The 18,180-nt window shown below is 52.9% G+C and overlaps 1 protein-coding gene and 1 pseudogene across 1 annotated transcript; both read left to right on the forward strand.

Annotated features, from left to right (window-relative positions):
- The first annotated feature begins 1,214 nt into the window (after nucleotides 1-1,214).
- Nucleotides 1,215-14,863, forward strand: LOC144676230 (serine/threonine-protein kinase pim-3-like; annotated as a pseudogene).
- Nucleotides 14,810-17,840, forward strand: LOC144676232 (serine/threonine-protein kinase pim-3-like). Its single transcript, XM_078536717.1, has 4 exons — nucleotides 14,810-14,848; nucleotides 15,220-15,586; nucleotides 16,335-16,511; nucleotides 17,442-17,840. Exons 2-4 carry the CDS (start codon nucleotides 15,238-15,240, stop codon nucleotides 17,612-17,614), a joined length of 699 nt encoding a protein of 232 aa, XP_078392843.1. The 5' UTR covers nucleotides 14,810-14,848; nucleotides 15,220-15,237; the 3' UTR covers nucleotides 17,615-17,840.
- The last annotated feature ends 340 nt before the right edge of the window (nucleotides 17,841-18,180 follow it).

Below are 18,180 nucleotides of genomic sequence, written 5' to 3' on the forward strand. Positions count from 1 at the left end.
CTCTCGAGCCTGTTACACAGGAACAGGGGGAGGCCATTCAGCCCCTCTCGAGCCTGTTACACAGGAACAGGGGAATGCAATAAGCCCCCCAAGCACGTTATACAGGAAAAGGAGGAGGCCATTCAGGCCCTCTCAAGCCTGTTACACAGGAACAAGTCAGTCAGCCCCTAGAGAGAGATTCAGAGAGTCAGAGAGAGCCACCGAAAGAGAGATAGAGGGAGAGACAGAGAGAGAGACAGAGAAAGACAGAGAGAGGAGAGAAACACAGAGACAGAGAGAGATAGAGACAGAGAGAGAGAGACTCAGAGAGACAGAGAGAGAGAGAGAAAGACAGAAAGAGAGCGCGGCGCTCCATAAGACCATAGGAGTAGAAATTAGGCCATTCGGCCCATCGAGTCTGCTCCGCCATTCAATCATGGCTGATCAGTTTCTCAACCCCATTCTCCCGCCTTCTCCCCATAACCTTTGATCCCCCTTACCAATCAGGAACCTATCTATCTCGGTCTTAAATACACTCAATGACCTGGCCTCCACAGCCTTCTGTGGCAATGAGTTCCAGAGATTCACCCACTCTCTCTGGCTAAAGAAGTTTCTCCTCATCTCTGTTCTAAGAGGTCTTTACTCTGTCTGAGGTAAAACAATGGATGGAACAGAACCTTATCTACCGTCTGGGCACTTTACAGCTTCCCAGACTGAATATTGAGTTCAACCACTTTCGATCAGGAACTCTCTCCTCCATCCCCACCCCCTGTTTCCCCCAAACATTTCTATATATTTTTCTTTTCCCACCTATTGCCATTATTGTTTGGAATGTGTTTCCATCCATTGGGCTATCTGTCCCTTGCATGTCTTGCTTTCTACCCTTAATGTCCCCATTAGCACATTTCTTCGCTGATATCACCACCATCAACACCTCTTTATCCTTTGGCCCGTGACATTTTTTGGTTCCCTCCACCTATCACTGGCCCTCTATCCATCTCTACCTGTCCAACCCCCTCCCCCTTAAACCAGTTTATATATTTCATCCCCTCTTCTATTTTCCCTTAGTTCTGGTCAAGAGACAAAGACACTGGACACGTGAATTGTGCTTCTCTCCCCAGGAAGGGCAAAATTCTTCCTTAAAGAAACAATTATTTTGGAAGCGATTACGAGACTATCTTTCTCTGTCCCAGAGGAATCTTTAACAGCAGCGACACCGTCCCCCCGCAGAGCCAATGCTGTCTACCAAGTTGGGGACTGAGTGCAGCCAGATACCGGCCGAGGGATCGCTCCCAGGTAGGAAATTGTTTTTTACATCGTGAGTTCCCCGAGTGTTCGCGCAGGGTCTTTCCCCCCATCTCCCACCCCCCAGAAGTTGGTGTTTGGGGGAGAGAAGGGGGAGTGAGCAGGAGTTCTCCAGAGCCAGTGGGATGCAGAGACAGGAACTGAGAGAGAGAGAGAGAGAGAGACAGGGACAGAGATGGGCTGGGGCGAAGGGGGCCAGAGACGGATGGAGAGGGAGACGGAGGTTCGGTTCGGTGATCCCACTAATTGATGATTGATTGGGTCGGAGAGGGAGAGAAAGGATGAGAGAGAAACAGGGAGAGAGAAACAGAGAGAGACAGAGATAGAGAGAGACAGAGAGAGACGGAGAGACGGAGATAGACAGAGACGGAGATAGACAGAGACGGAGAAAGAAAGAAAGACAGAGAGAGAGAGAGAAAGAGAGAGAGAGAAAGAGAGAGACAGAGACAGAAAGAGAAACAGAGAGACAGAGATAGAGAGAGACAGAGATAGAGAGAGACGGAGATAGACAGAGACGGAGAGAGAAAGAGAGACGGAGAAAGAGAGAGAGAAAGAAAGACAGAGAGAGAGAAAGAAAGACAGAGAGAGAGACAGAGAAAGAAAGAGAGAAAGACAGAGAGAGAATGAGACACAGAAAGACAGAGAGAGATAGAGAGAATGAGACAGAGAGAGAGACAGACAGAGAGAGGAGATAGACAGAGAGACGGAGATAGACAGAGACGGAGATAGACAGAGACGGAGAGAGAAAGAGAGACGGAGATAGAGAAAGAAAGACAGAGAGAGAGAGAGAAAGACAGAGAGAGAATGAGACACAGAAAGACAGAGAGAGATAGAGAGAATGAGACAGAGAGAGAGACAGAGGGAGAGAGAGAGTGAAAAAGACAGAGAGAGAAAGAAAGAGAGAGACACAGAGACAGAGACAGAGAAAGGAAGAGAGAGAAGGGAAGAGAGAGAAGGGAAGAGAGAGAAAGGAAGAGAGAGAAAGAGACAGCGAGAGAGAGAGAGAGTGAGAGAGAAAGAAAGAGACAGAGAGAGCTAGAGAAACAGAACGAGAGAGAGCGAGACAGCAGTGAGACACAGAAAGTGAGACACAGACACACAAAAAAGCTGTTAGAGAGAGACGGAGAGAGAAGGGGTGACAGAATCACATGTGAGTGAGCGAGAGAGGCAATGGGCAAACTCATTAATTCTCGCTGGAGTTTCGTGGGCTGGGAAGGGTCGGGAGCCTTTGTTACTAAGAACAATTTCAGTCTGATGTGATGTTTGATTGTCTGTCATAACTTTGTTAAACTGAGGCTGGGATCATTGGATGGAGTGTAATTCTCTCTCTCTCTCTCTCTCTGTCTCACCTCCTGCAGTGAAGAAGAGAGAAAGCTTCAAGAAGCTGTACAGTGTGGGCAAGAAACTGGGCAGCGGCGGCTTCGGAACAGTTTTCTCGGCTGTGAGGACCTTCGATGGAGCTCCGGTGAGAGAGGAGGGGGAAAGGAGGGTATTAATGTAATAAGCACATCGATATATAGACACACACACACTCTGAAACACACACACACACTCAGAGACACACACACACTCTGACACAGACACACACACTCAGACACACACAGAGACACACTCAGACACACACAGAGACACACTCAGACACACACACACACACAGACACACACACACATACTCAGACACACAAACACACACCACCAGACACACAGAGAGACACACTCAGACACACACACACACTCAGATACACACACACACACGTCCCCAGACACACACAGAGACACACACACACACGAACACACACACGCCCCCAGACACACACAGAGATACACTCACACACACACTCAGACACACACACACACATTCAGACACAAACACACGCACACACACTCAGACACACAGAGAGACACACACACACTCAGACACACACACACACACGCTCCCAGACACACAGACACACACACACACACACGCCCCCAGACACACACACTCAGACACACACACACTCAGACACAAACACACACACTCAGACACAAACACACACAGACACAAAAACATTCACACAGACACTCACTCACACAAAAATGCACATAGACACACTCACTCACACACACAGAGATGCTCACAGTCATGCACAGCCAAACACGCACACACACAAACACACACTCAGACACACACACAGGCATACACAGAGACACACTGCCATCTAGAAGCTTCCGTTTTTAGTGCAATAAATTGTAAAACGCGAGCACAACATTACAACATTCCGGGGGTCGTGGGGGGAGTGAAGAGCCAAAATAATTCCCAGGGATCAATGTTTACACCTGCAGGTGTTGCTGATGTTTCTATAGGGGGGAAGGAGACAAGGTGTGTGTTAACTCAGTATGAAATTTCACTTAAAATATATCAATATGGATGTAGTGTTTAAAGTCAGCTCATTTGAATGAATTGGGATCCTGTTTCTGTGCCAGGTGGCGGTTAAACACGTGCCCAGGAAGAAAGTGGTGGATTGGGGTCGTCTGGTGAGTTTAAAATGATTTCAATAAGACTTGTGAACCTGTCTCTGTCTGAGTGTGTGCGAGTGTGCATCTGAGTGTGTGCAAAGTGTGCATCTGAGTGTGCAAGTGTGTGTGTGTGAGGCTGTGCGTCTGAGTGTGCAAGTGTGTGTCTGAGTGTGTGCAAGTGTGACTGAGTGTGAGAATGTTTGAGAGTGTGTCTGAGTGTGCTAGTAACTCAATGTGAGAGTGTGTCAGAGTGTGTCTGCGAGTAACTCTGAATGTGAGAGTGTGCGAGTGTGTCTTAGTGTGTGCAAGTGTGTGCCTGAGTGTGAGAGAGTGAGTATGAGTGTGTGTGTGTTGGAGGGCATGTGCGAGAGTGAGTGTGAGAGTGTGTGTGTTGGAGGGCGTGTGCGAGAGTGAATGTGAGAGTGTGTGTGTTGGAGGGCGTGTGCGAGAGTGAGTGTGAGAGTGTGTGTGTTGGAGGGCGTGTGCGAGAGTGAGTGTGAGAGTGTGTGTGTTGGAGGGAGTGTGAGAGAGTGAGTGTGAGAGTGTGTATGTTGGAGGGCCTGTCCGAGAGTGAGTGTGAGTGTGTGTATGTTGGAGGGCGTTGCAAGTGTGAGTGTGAGTGTGTGTGTGTTGGAGGGCATTGCGAGAGTTAGTGTGAGTGTGTGTGTGTTGGAGGGCGTGTGCGAGAGTGAGTGTGAATGTGTGTGTGTTGGAGGGCGTGTGCGAGAGTGAGTGTGAATATGTGTATGTTGAAGAGCGTGTGCGAGAGTGAGTGTGAGTGTGTGTGTGTTGGAGGGTGTGTGCGAGAGTGAGTGTGAGTGTGTGTGTGTTGGAGGGCGTGTGCGAGAGTGAGTATGAGAGTGTTTGTGTTGGAGGGCGTGTGCGAGAGTGAGTGTGTGTGTGTTGGAGGGCGTGTGCGAGAGTGAGAGTGAGTGTGTGTGTGTTGGAGGGCGTGTGCGAGAGTGAGTGTGAGTTTGTGTGTTGGAGGGCGTGTGCGAGAGTGAGTGTGAGTGTGTGTGTGTTGGAGGACGTGTGCGAGAGTGAGTGTGAGTGTGTTTGTGCAGAGGAGCTGGTTCTTGTTTGCAATTCAGTGAAAAATGATGAAGACTTTCTTTTCAATCTTCGTTCTGTGATATATTTATTCCAACCCTAGATCTCATTGCCTTTGAGGGAATGTTTACTTTGCTTTCCCTCCGTGACATCAGTTTGGAGGGAAAAACCCAGGAAACTAAATCATCGCAACAGAAAATTGTTAAAGGTGAACTCGTCACCAGGGGTCGACCCACAAGTGAGTTTTTTTTAGATAGCACATCAATCTCAACGTGTAACCCCCCCCCAAACCAGCCTCTTCCCACCCCCTACCCACTCCCAACTCCATCTCCCCCCAAACCAGCCTCTTCACACCCCCTACCCACCCCCAACTCCATCTCCCCCCAAAACCAGCCTCTTCCCTCCCCCTACCCACCCCCAACTCCATCACCCCCCAAAACCAGCCTCTTCCCACCCCCTACCCACCCCCAACTCCATCTCCCCCCAAACCAGCCTCTTCCCAACCCCCAACCCACACCCAACTCCATCTCCCCCCAAAACCAGCCTCTTCCCACCCCCTACCCACCCCCAACTCCATCTCCCCCCAAACCAGCCTCTTCCCAACCCCCAACCCACACCCAACTCCGTCTCCCCCCCAAACCAGCCTCTTCCCACACCCTACCCACCCCCAACTCCATCTCCCCCCAAACTAGCCTCTTCCCAACCCCAACTCCATCTCCCCTAAACCAGCCTCTTCCCAACCCGCTACCCACCCCAACCCCATCTCCCACCAAACGAGCCTCTTCCCACCCCCTACCCACCCCCAACTCCATCTCCCCCCAAACCATCCTATTCCCAACCCCAACTCCATCTCCCCAAACCAGCCACTTCCCACCCCCTACACACCCCCTACCCACCCCCAACTCCATCTCCCCCAAATCAGCCTCTTCCCACCCCCAACTCCATCTCCCCCCTAAACCAGCCTCTTCACACCCCCAACTCCATCTCCCCCAAACCAGACTCTTCCCAAACCCCCTACCCAACCCCTACGCCATCTCGCCCCAAACCAGCCTCTTCCAAACCCCTACTCCATCTCCCCCTAAACCAGCCTCTTTCCACCCCCAACTCTATCTCCCCACCCAAACCAGCCTCTTCCCAAACCCTGCCTACCCCCAACTCCAACTCCCCCCAAACCAGACTCTTCCTACACTCTACTCCATCTCCCCCAAACCAGCCTCTTCCCAACCCCCTACCCAACCCCCTACCCAACCCCTACTCCAACTCGCCCCAAACCAGTCACTTCCCACTCCCAGCTCCTTCTCCCCCAAACCAGCCTCTTCCAACCCCCTACTCCATCTCCCCCTAAACCAGCCTCTTCCCACCCCCTACTCCATCTCCCCCCAAACCAGCCTCTTCACACCCCCTACTCCATCTCCCCCCAATCCAGCCACTTCCCACCCCCTACCCACCCCAAACTCCATCTCCCCCAATCCAGCCACTTCCCACCCCCAACATCATCTCCCCCCAAACCAGCCTCTTCCCAAACCCTACCCACCCCCAACTCCATCTACCCACAAACCAGACACTTTCCACCCACAGCTCCAGCCATTTCCCTTTGCGAAATTGTTCCCTGCTGCCCATGTTCTGAATCCTGCCATCCTTGTGCCCTCTGCTTGCAGAATCACCGCCCCGTGCCCATGGAGATCATCCTGATGTGGAAGGTGTCTTTGCCGGAGCGCCGAGGTGTGATTCGCCTGCTGGACTGGTTCTCCAGGCCGGCCGGCTCCTGCTGGTGTTGGAGCGACCGCCCAGCGCCAAGGACCTCTGCGACCTCATCGCCGAGCAGGGCCCGCTGGGCGAGGAACGCGCCCAGTCCTTCTTCCGCCAGGCGGTGGAGGCACTGCGGCACTGCCATGCCTGTGGGGTCGCGGCACCGGGACGTGAAGTGCGAGAACCTCCTGGTCGACCTGCACACTGACGAGCTCAAGCTCATCGACTTCGGCTCAGCAGCCCTGCTGCGCGACACCGCCTACACCGATATCAGTGGTGAGTACCCGGGCCCGGACACTCCCTGGGGGCATCGCGGAAGCAGCTGGGGGCACAGCGGCTCCTCCTTTCTCTCTCTGACACCTGGGATCCCAGACTTGTTGCGCAGACGCCAATTCCATACCACAGTGCGGCTCAGAACTGACCCTCCGACAGCACGGTGCTCCCTCAGCACTGACCCTCCAAAAGTGCGGCTCAGCAGTGACCCTCCGACAGTGCGGCGCTCCCTCAGCACTGACCCTCTGACAGTGCGGCGCTCCCTCAGCACTGACCCTCCGACAGTGCGGCGCTCCCTCAGCACTGACCCTCCGAGAGTGCGGTGCTCCCTCAGCACTGACCCTCCGAGAGTGCGGCGCTCCCTCAGCACTGACCCTCCGACAGTGTGGCGCTCCCTCAGTACTGACCCTCCGACAGTGTGGCGCTCCCTCAGTACTGACCCTCCGACAGTGCGGCGCTCCCTCAGCGCTGACCCTCCGACAGCGCGGTTCTCCCTCAGTGCTGACCCTCCGACAGTGCGGCGCTCCCTCAGCACTGACCCTCCAACAGTGCGGCGAGAGAGGGGGGTGCAATGAGATGGGGATCTAACCCCATTGTGATGGTTCGTGTATGCACAGGGGTGTCAGGAGCGAGGTGTTTAAGGAACTGACCGGCCCCCCTGGTCGATCAGCTGTTGTTCAGTCATCGAATCACAAATGTGTCTATTGAAATGTATATATATTTATAAGCTAAGCATGAAAACCCCTTGTGAATCATGGCACGAGACTGTCTTTAAATCGCGGTGCCGGTTAGCGAACCGACAGTCGTTACAGCATAGCAGGCCATTCGTCCCAGCGAGCTGATGCCAGAGACACTACCTGCGTATTTATGATGTTTTGTGTGTACTCAATAAAATTAAACGTTGTTTCAGTCAGTAGTATATTGTGTGTGTGTGTGTACACGTCTCTGCAAATAGGAACAGGAGGAGGCCATTCAGCCCCTCTCCATCCTGATACACAGGAACAGGATGAGGCCATTCAGCCCCTCTCGAGTCTGTTACACAGGAACAGGAGGGGGCCATTCAGCCCGTCTCTAGAGACTGTTACACAGGAACAGGAGAGGCCATTCAGACCCCCTCTCGGGCCTGTTACACATGAACAGGAGGAAGCCATTCAGCCCCCCTCTCGAGCCTTTTAAACAGGAACAGGAGGAGGCCCATTCAGGCCCTTGAGCCTCGAAGGGCTGAATGGCCTCCTCCTGTGGATGGCCCAATATGAAACTGGGGCAAACGCTGCCACCTGCTGGTCAACAAAACCTCGACGACCTGACAGAGGCTCAACAGCAGTTGGGCAGGTTCGGTTTCAAAAGCTCATGTTGGGGGGTGGGCAGGTTGAACGGGGGTGGGGGAGGTGGTGTCGGAGCCTTTGAAGGCGGAGGCGTTGGTCTAATCACAGAATGGCACAGCTCAAGAGGAGGCCATTCAGCCCATCATGCATGTGCTGGCTCTTTGAAAGAAAAATTAGCCCAACACTCTTCCCCCCCACCCCGACCCCACCGGCTCTTTCCACCCCCCCCATAACCCTGCACGTTTTCCCCTTCCAGTATTTATCCAATTCCCCCCTTATCGAAGAGAGAGAGAGGGAGAGCCAAGGAAATACTGACCATAGCGAAAGAAAGACCTGCGTTTATATAGCGCCTTTCACCACCAGCAGACACCTCCAAGTGCCTCGCAACCAATGAAGCACCTTTGCAGGTGGGGTCACTCTTGTAGGGGAAAGGGATCACCATTTTGCGCAGAGGAAGACCCCACGAGCAGCCGATGTCAGGGGATCTTTTATGTCCACCTGAGAGGGTGGACTCAGGCCTCAGGTTTAATGTCTCATCCTGAAGGATGGAGAGAGAGAGAGAGAGACAGAGAGAGAGAGAGAGAGAGAGAGACACAGAGAGAGAGAGAGAGAGAGAGAGGGAGATAGAAAGAGAGGGACAGAGAGAGAGAGATATAGACAGAGAGAGAGAGAGAGAAATAGGTAGAGAGAGAGATAGACAGAGAGAGAGAGATAGAGTGAGAGAGATAGACAGAGAGAGAGACAGAGAGAGAGAGACAGAGAGAGAGCGAGAGAGAGAGAGGGAGATAGAAAGAGAGGGACAGAGAGAGAGAGAGATAGACAGAGAGAGAAAGAGAAATAGAGAGAGAAAGATATAGACAGAGAGAGAGAGATAGACAGAGAGAGAGAGAGAGATAGAAAGAGAGAGAGATAGACAGAGACAGAGAGAGTTAGAGTTAGAGAGATAGACAGAGAGAGAGAGACAAAGACATAGAGATGGAGAAAGAGAGATAGAGAGGGAGCGAGAAAGAGACAGAGAGTGACAGAGAGGGATAGAGAGAAAGGGAGAGAGAGACACAAAGAGAGAGAGAGAGAAAGAGAGAGACAGAGATAGAGAGAGAGACAGCGATAGAGAGAGAGACAGAGAGAGAGAGACAGAGACAGAGAGAGAGAGAACTTCAGGATTGCAGCGCAGTATCACCAGAACGCCCTGGGTCTGAGAGGGTTAAATTCCGATCAGGGGTCTCACAGGCCGAGCTTGTATTCCCTCGATTATCGAAGATTAAGGGGGGTTCTGATCGAGGGGTTTAAGATGATGGGTTTGGAGGGGGTGGGAGAGCCCAGAATGAGGGGTCCGAACATCACAGTTGGAGCCAGGCGGTCAGGGGTGATGTCAGGAAGCACTTGATACAAAGTGGCGTGGAAATGGGAAACTCCCTCTCCCCGATAAGCCTGTCGAGGCTGAGACGGTGGGGAGGGGAATTGTAAATTTACACCCTGAGATTGGGAGATGTTTCTGGGTAAGGAGGGGATTGAGGATTACAGAACCCAGGGCAGCAGATGGAGTTAAGATGCTGATCAGCCCTGATCTGGTTGAATCGAGCAAGGCTCGAGGGGCAGAATGGCCTCCTCCTGTTCCTGTCTAACAGGCTTGAGAGGGGCTGAATGGCCTCCTACTGTTCCTGTCTAACAGGCTTGAGAGGGGCTGAATGGCCTCCTCCTGTTCCTGTCTAACAGGCTTGAGAGGGCTGAATGGCCTCCTCCTGTTCCTGTCTAAAAGTCCTGAGAGGGGCTGAATGGCCTCCCACAGTCCAAAGGTTCTCCCTCAGCACTGACCCTCCGACTGTGCGGCACTCCCTCAGCACTGACCCTCCGACAGTGCGGAGCTTCCTCAATACTCACCCTCCAACAGTGATTTCCATGAGCAGCCGCAATCTCTCTCCATTCTCCCCTTAAGGACACTTGCGAGCTTTACAGACCTGGCACTTTTCTGGAGGGGGGTGTTGGGTGGGGCATTGAGAGATTCCTTCCTCACTCCCACCCCCACCCCCCACCCCCGCATCCTCATGCACACGGATAAGGGAAGAAGCCTGGATTTAAGGGGAAAGCAACGCACCAGTCGTTCGATCGCATTGTGACGCACGCTGTGGCCAAATATCTGAGGGGGAGTTGGTGAGGTTGGTGGATGGCACCGGAGAGCCGTTGGCCATGCCAGTGCCTCGGGCAGAGCGCCAGGGGAGGCCCCGAGCTTGGGTGAAGTTCTTGGGAAATTCTGGAACCAGCTGTGTCCACCCTGGTCTGTAAATCCTCGTGTATTGTGCCCAGGCCCTAGAGGGTGCCGCTGAGATCATGTTCCTGGTTCAATGTGAAACCCTCTTGTGAATGGCGGCACGAGACTGTCTTTAAATCGCGGTGTCGGTTAGCGAACCGACAGTCGTTACAGCATAGCAGGCCATTCGGCCCATCGAGCTGATGCCAGAGAAACTATGCTGTTTATTTATGATGTTTTGTGTGGACTCAATAAAATTAAACATTGTTTCAGTCAGTGGTATATTGTGTGTGTGTGTGTGTGTGTGTACACGTCTCTGCAAATAGGAACAGGAGGAGGCCATTCAGCCCCCCTCTCGAGAATGTTACACAGGAGCTGGAGGAGGCCCATTCATCCCCCGCCTCGAGCCTGTTACACAGGAACAGTAGGAGGACATTCAGCCCCTCTCTCTCGAGCCTGTTACACAGGAACAGTAGGAGGCCATTCAGCCCCTCTCTCGAGCCTGTTACACAGGAAGAGTAGGAGGCCATTCAGCCCCTCTCAAGACTGTTATACAGGAACAGGTCAGTCAGCCCCTCTCGAGCCTGTTACACAGGAACAGGGGGAGGCCATTCAGCCCCTCTCGAGCCTGTTACACAGGAACAGGGGAATGCAATAAGCCCCCCAAGCACGTTATACAGGAAAAGGAGGAGGCCATTCAGGCCCTCTCAAGCCTGTTACACAGGAACAAGTCAGTCAGCCCCTACAGAGAGATTCAGAGAGTCAGAGAGAGCCACCGAAAGAGAGATAGAGGGAGAGACAGAGAGAGAGACAGAGAAAGACAGAGAGAGGAGAGAAACACAGAGACAGAGAGAGATAGAGACAGAGAGAGAGAGACTCAGAGAGACAGAGAGAGAGAGAGAAAGACAGAAAGAGAGTGCGGCGCTCCATAAGACCATAGGAGTAGAAATTAGGCTATTCGGCCCATCGAGTCTGCTCCGCCATTCAATCATGGCTGATCAGTTTCTCAACCCCATTCTCCCGCCTTCTCCCCATAACCTTTGATCCCCCTTACCAATCAGGAACCTATCTATCTCGGTCTTAAATACACTCAATGACCTGGCCTCCACAGCCTTCTGTGGCAATGAGTTCCAGAGATTCACCCACTCTCTCTGGCTAAAGAAGTTTCTCCTCATCTCTGTTCTAAGAGGTCTTTACTCTGTCTGAGGTAAAACAATGGATGGAACAGAACCTTATCTACCGACTGGGCACTTTACAGCTTCCCAGACTGAATATTGAGTTCAACCACTTTCGATCAGGAACTCTCTCCTCCATCCCCACCCCCTGTTTCCCACAAACATTTCTATATATTTTTCTTTTCCCACCTATTGCCATTATTGTTTGGAATGTGTTTCCATCCATTGGGCTATCTGTCCCTTGCATGTCTTGCTTTCTACCCTTAATGTCCCCATTAGCACATTTCTTCGCTGATATCACCACCATCAACACCTCTTTATCCTTTGGCCCGTGACATTTTTTGGTTCCCTCCACCTATCACTGGCCCTCTATCCATCTCTACCTGTCCAACCCCCTCCCCCTTAAACCAGTTTATATTTCATCCCCTGTTCTATTTTCCCTTAGTTCTGGTCAAGAGACAGAGACACTGGACACGTGAATTGTGCTTCTCTCCCCAGGAAGGGCAAAATTCTTCCTTAAAGAAACAATTATTTTGGAAGCTATTACGAGACTATCTTTCTCTGTCCCAGAGGAATCTTTAACAGCAGCGACACCGTCCCCCCGCAGAGCCAATGCTGTCTACCAAGTTGGGGACTGCGTGCAGCCAGACACCGGCCGAGGGATCGCTCCCAGGTAGGAAGTTGTTTTTTACATCGTGAGTTCCCCGAGTGTTCGCGCAGGGTCTTTCCCCCCATCTCCCACCCCCCAGAAGTTGGTGTTTCGGGGAGAAGGGGGAGTGAGCAGGAGATCTCCAGAGCCAGTGGGATGCAGAGACAGGAACTGAGAGAGAGAGAGAGAGAGAGACAGGGACAGAGATGGGCTGGGGCGGAGGGGGCCAGAGACGGATGGAGAGGGAGAGGGAGGTTCGCTTCGGTGATCCCATTAATTGATGATTGATTGGGTCGGAGAGGGAGAGGAAGGATGAGAGAGAAACAGGGAGAGAGAAACAGAGAGAGAGACAGAGATAGACAGAGAGACGGAGATAGACAGAGACGGAGATAGACAGAGAGACGGAGATAGACAGAGACGGAGATAGAAAGAGACGGAGAGAGAAAGAGAGACGGAGAGAGAAAGAAAGACAGAGAGAGAGAAAGAAAGACAGAGAGAGAGAGAGAGAAAGAGAGAGAGAGAAAGAGAGAGACAGAGACAGAAAGAGAAACAGAGAGACAGAGATAGAGAGAGACAGAGATAGACAGAGAGACGGAGATAGACAGAGCGACGGAGATAGACAGAGACGGAGATAGATAGAGACGGAGAGAGAAAGAGAGACGGAGAGAGAGAGACAGAGAGAGAGAAAGAAAGACAGAGAGAGAGAAAGAAAGACAGAGAGAGAGACAGAGAACGAAAGAGAGGAAGACAGAGAGAGAATGAGACACAGAAAGACAGAGAGAGATAGAGAGAATGAGACAGAGAGAGAGACAGACAGAGGGAGAGAGAGAGTGAAAAAAAAAGAGAGAAAGAAAGAGAGAGACACAGATACAGAGAGAAAGGAAGAGAGAGGAGGGAAGAGAGAGAAAGGAAGAGAGAGAAAGAGTCAGCGAGAGAGAGAGACAGAGATAGAAAGAAAGAGACAGAAAGAAAGAGAGAGAGAGAGAGAGCTAGAGAAACAGAACGAGAGAGAGCGAGACAGCAGTGAGACACAGAAAGTGAGACACAGACACACACAAAAAAGCTGTTAGAGAGAGACGGAGAGAGAAGGGGTGACAGAATCACATGTGAGTGAGCGAGAGAGGCAATGGGCAAACTCATTAATTCTCGCTGGAGTTTCGTGGGCTGGGAAGGGTCGGGAGCCTTTGTTACTAAGAACAATTTCAGTCTGATGTGATGTTTGATTGTCTGTCATAACTTTGTTAAACTGAGGCTGGGATCGTTGGATGGAGTGTAATTCTCTCTCTCTCTCTCTCTGTCTCACCACCTGCAGTGAAGAAGAGAGAAAGCTTCAAGAAACTGTACAGTGTGGGCAAGAAACTGGGCAGCGGCGGCTTCGGAACAGTTTTCTCGGCTGTGAGGATCTTCGATGGAGCTCCGGTGAGAGAGGAGGGGGGAAAGGAGGGTATTAATGTAATAAGCACATCGATATATAGACACACACACACCCAGTCACACACACACACTCAGACACACACAGAGACACACTCACACACACACACACACTCAGACACACACAGAGACACACTCAGACACACACAGAGACACACTCAGACACACACACACCCAGACAGACACACGCACTCAGACACACTCAGAGACGCACTCAGAGACACACTCAGACACAGACACACACACACCCAGACACACACACACACTCAGACACACACACACACGTCCCCAGACACACACAAAGACACAAACACACACAGACCCCCAGACACACAGAGACACACTCAGACACACACACACACACATCCAGACACAGAGAGATGCACTCAGACACACACACACACTCAGACACACACATGCACTCACACACACGCCCCCAGACACACACAGAGTTACACTCACACACACACTCAGACACACACACACACATTCAGACACAAACACACGCACACACACTCAGACACACAGAGAGACACGCACACACTCAGACACACACACACACACGCTCCCAGACACACAGACACACACACACACACACACGCCCCCAGACACACACACTCAGACACACACACACTCAGACACAAACACACACAGACACACAGATGCAAAAACATTCACACAGACACACAGACACAAAAACATTCACACAGACACTCACTCACACAAACATGCACATAGACACATTCACTCACACACACAGAGATCCTCACAGTCATGTACAGCCAAACACGCACACACACAAACACACACTCAGACACACCCACAGGCATACACAGAGACACACTGCCATCTAGAAGCTTCCGTTTTTAGTGCAATAAATTGTAAAACGCGAGCACAACATTACAACATTCCGGGGGTCGCGGGGGGAGTGAAGAGCCAAAATAATTGCCAGGGATCAATGTTTACACCTGCAGGTGTTGCTGATGTTTCTATAGGGGGGAGGGAGACAAGGTGTGTGTTAACTCAGTATGAAACTTCACTTAAAATATATCAATATGGATGTAGTGTTTAAAGTCAGCTCATTTGAATGAATTGGGATCCTGTTTCTGTGCCAGGTGGTGGTTAAACACGTGCCCAGGAAGAAAGTGGTGGATTGGGGTCGTCTGGTGAGTTTAAAATGATTTCAATAAGACTTGTGAACCTGTCTCTGTCTGAGTGTGTGCGAGTGTGCATCTGAGTGTGTGCAAAGTGTGCGTCTGAGTGTGCGCGAGTGTGACTGAGTCTAAGAATGTTTGAGAGTGTGTGAGTGTGTCTGAGTGTGTGTGTGAGTAACTCTGAATGTGAGTGTGTGTGTGAGTGTGTCTGAGTGTGTGTATCCCCCCCAAACCAGCCTCTTCCCACCCCCTACCCACCCCCAACTCCATCTCCCCCCCAAACCAGACTCTTTCCATCCTCAACTCCAGCTATTTCTCTTTGCGAACGTGTTCCCTTCTGCCCATGTTCTGAATCCTGCCATCCTTGTGCCCTCTGCTTGCAGAATCACCGCCCCGTGCCCATGGAGATCATCCTGATGTGGAAGGTGTCTTTGCCGGAGCACCGAGGCGTGATTCGCCTACTGGATTGGTTCTCCAGGCCGGCCGGCTTCCTGCTGGTGATGGAGCGCCCACCCAGCGCCAAGGACCTCTTCGACCTCATCACCGAGCAGGGCCCGCTGGGCGAGGATCGCGCCCGGTCCTTCTTCCGCCAGGCGGTGGAGGCAGTGCAGCACTGCCATGCCTGTGGGGTCACGCACCGGGACATCAAGGACGAGAACCTCCTGGTCGACCTGCACACTGACGAGCTCAAGCTCATCGACTTCGGCTCGGCAGCCCTGCTGCGCGACACCGCCTACACCGATTTCAGTGGTGAGTACCCCTGCCCGGACACTCCCTGGGGGCATCCCAGAAGCAGCTGGGGGCACAGCGGCTCCTCCTTTCTCTCTCTGACACCTGGGATCCCAGACATGTTGCACAGACGCCAATTCCCTCCCACAGTATGGCACAGCACAGACCCTCCCACAGTGCGGCGCTCCCTCAGCATTGAACCTCCGACAGTGCGGAGCTCCCTCAGCACTGACCCTCCGACAGTGCGGCACTACCTCAGCACCGACCGTCCGACAGTGCGGCACTCCCTCAGCACTGACCCTCCGACAGTGCGGCACTCCCTCAGCACTGACCCTCCGACAGTGCGGAGCTCCCTCAGCACTGACCCTACGACAGTATGGCTCAGCACTGATCCTGCGACAGTGCGGCTCAGCACTGACCCTCCGACAGCGCGATGCTCCCTCAGCACTGAACCTCCGACAGTGCGGCACTCCCTAAGCACTGACCCTCCGACAGTGCGTCGCTCCCTCAGCACTGACCCTCCGACAGTGCGCCGCTCCCTCGGCACTGACCCTCCGACAGTGCGCCGCTCCCTCGGCACTGACCCTCCGACAGGGGGATAGGGCAGGGGGGGCGAGGGTCAGGCGTGGGTATTTTGGGGGCATCAGGGCATTAAAACCCCAAAGCAATGCTGGGTGGGGTAAATAGTCTCACAGTGAATGTTGTCTTGTTTTAATCTTGTCTCTCTCTCTCTCTCCTATTTCCATCTCTTTCTGATGTAAATGCTCAGGCACCAGAGTGTACAGCCCGCCAGAGTACATCAGTGAAAGGCGCTACCATGCCCGCTCCGCTACTGTCTGGTCCCTCGGGGTCTTGCTCTACGCCATGGTCTGTGGTGACATCCCCTTCGAGCGAGACGTGGAGATCCTGGCTGGCGAGATTCAGCTGCCCTCCGGCATCTCCAAGGGTAAGTGGCACAGGGGGTGGAGAGAGGGGATTTTAGTTTTAAAGCATCCTTCACTGTCTCTCCTTTCCTAAGATCTCAAGAAATAGGGGCAGGAGGAGGCCATTCAGCCCCTCAAACCTGCTCCCCCATTCAATACGATCGCCTCTGATCCGATTTTTACTCAACTCCACTTCCCTGTCCGTCCCCCTCATAACCCTCGACTCCCCTCGCCGATCAGAAATCTGTCTCACTCGGCCTTGAATATATTCAGTGACCCGACCCCCACTGCTCTCTGGGGGGGGAGAGAATTCCACAGACTGACCACCCTCTGAGAGAAGAAATTCCTCCTCATCTCAGTCTTCAATGGGAGACCCCTCATTCTGAAACTGTGCCCCCCTCCCCTCGTTCTAGATTCCCCTCCACGAGGGGCGGGTAACATCCCCTCAGCATCCACCCTGTCAAACCCCCTCCCCTCAGCATCTGATATGTTTCAATAAGATCACCTCTCATTCTTCTAAACTCCAATGGGTAGAGGCCCAACCTGCTCAACCTTTCCTCATCAGACAAACCCCCTTCGTCCCAGGAATCGGCCGAGTGAACCTTCTCTGAACGGCTTCCCATGCGAGTCTGTCCCTCCTGAAGTGAGGGGACCAGAACTGTCCACAGTGACCCAGGAGCGGCCTCACCAACGCCCTGTCCAGTTGTAGCAAGACTTCCCCACTTTTATACTCCATCCCCCCCCCTCGCAATAAAGAACAACTTTCCATTTGTCTGCCTCATCACTCGCTGCATCTGCATACCAACTTTTTGAGATTCATGTCCCAGGACACCCAGATCCCTCTGCACCGCCGCCTTCTCCAGTCTCTCTCTCTCTTTCTCACATTCATTTCTTCCCGGCGATGCAATTTTTAATGGACCATCTTGTGCTTCCTTCCCCCCTTCCCCCTGCAGAGTGCGAGGAGCTGATACGATGGTGCCTCTCTATGCAACCCTCCAAACGCCCCACCCTCCACCAGATATTGTACCACCCGTGGGTGCAGCGGGACATCACCAGACCGAAAGCCGTGGGCCTCTGGAGCCCGGGGGGAGACTCCGACTGTAGCGCCAGCCAGGAGAGACTGTAGGGAGCAGACAGACCGGGCATGGACACACTCTGTTGCTGGTCACCGTATGGAAGGAGGAGGAACTTTCAGGACTGATGGGGACCTCGCCTGATCGCTCCGTCAGCAGTGGCTGGCTGCTCAGTGAACATTGGCCCCAGGGCCGGAGAGAACTCGAACTGCACACCCCTTGTTCATCTCCCTCGTTCATCCTGAAAGACGCCTCCGACAGTGCGGATCTCCCTCAGCACTGACCCTCCAACAGTTCGGCACTCCCTCTGCAATGACCCTATGTCCGTGCGGCGCTCCCTAAACACTGACCCTCCAACAGCATGGCGCTCCCTCAGCCCTGACCCTCCGAATGTGCAGCGCTCCCTCAGCACTGACCCTCCGACCTTGCGTCGTTCCCACAGAACTGACCATCCAACAATGCAGCACCGACCCTCCAACAGCGTGTCGCTCCCTCAGTACTGCCCCTGCGACAGTTCAGCGCTCCCTAAGCACTGACCCTCCAACAGCGTGGCGCTCACTCAGCCCTGACCCTCCGAATGTGCAGCGCTCCCTCAGCACTGACCCTCCAACAGTGCGGC

The sequence above is a fragment of the Cetorhinus maximus genome, unplaced genomic scaffold (genome assembly GCF_964194155.1).
Source record: "Cetorhinus maximus unplaced genomic scaffold, sCetMax3.hap1.1 HAP1_SCAFFOLD_1446, whole genome shotgun sequence".
Classification (NCBI taxonomy): Eukaryota; Metazoa; Chordata; class Chondrichthyes; order Lamniformes; family Cetorhinidae; genus Cetorhinus; species Cetorhinus maximus.

Coding starts and splice junctions, on each gene's coding strand:
- LOC144676232 (XM_078536717.1), top strand. CDS start 15,238: ATGGAGATCATCCTGATGTGGAAGGTGTCTTTGCCGGAGCACCGAGGC. Junction 15,587..16,334: donor CGCCTACACCGATTTCAGTG/GTGAGTACCCCT, acceptor GTAAATGCTCAG/GCACCAGAGTGTACAGCCCG. Junction 16,512..17,441: donor GCCCTCCGGCATCTCCAAGG/GTAAGTGGCACA, acceptor TTCCCCCTGCAG/AGTGCGAGGAGCTGATACGA.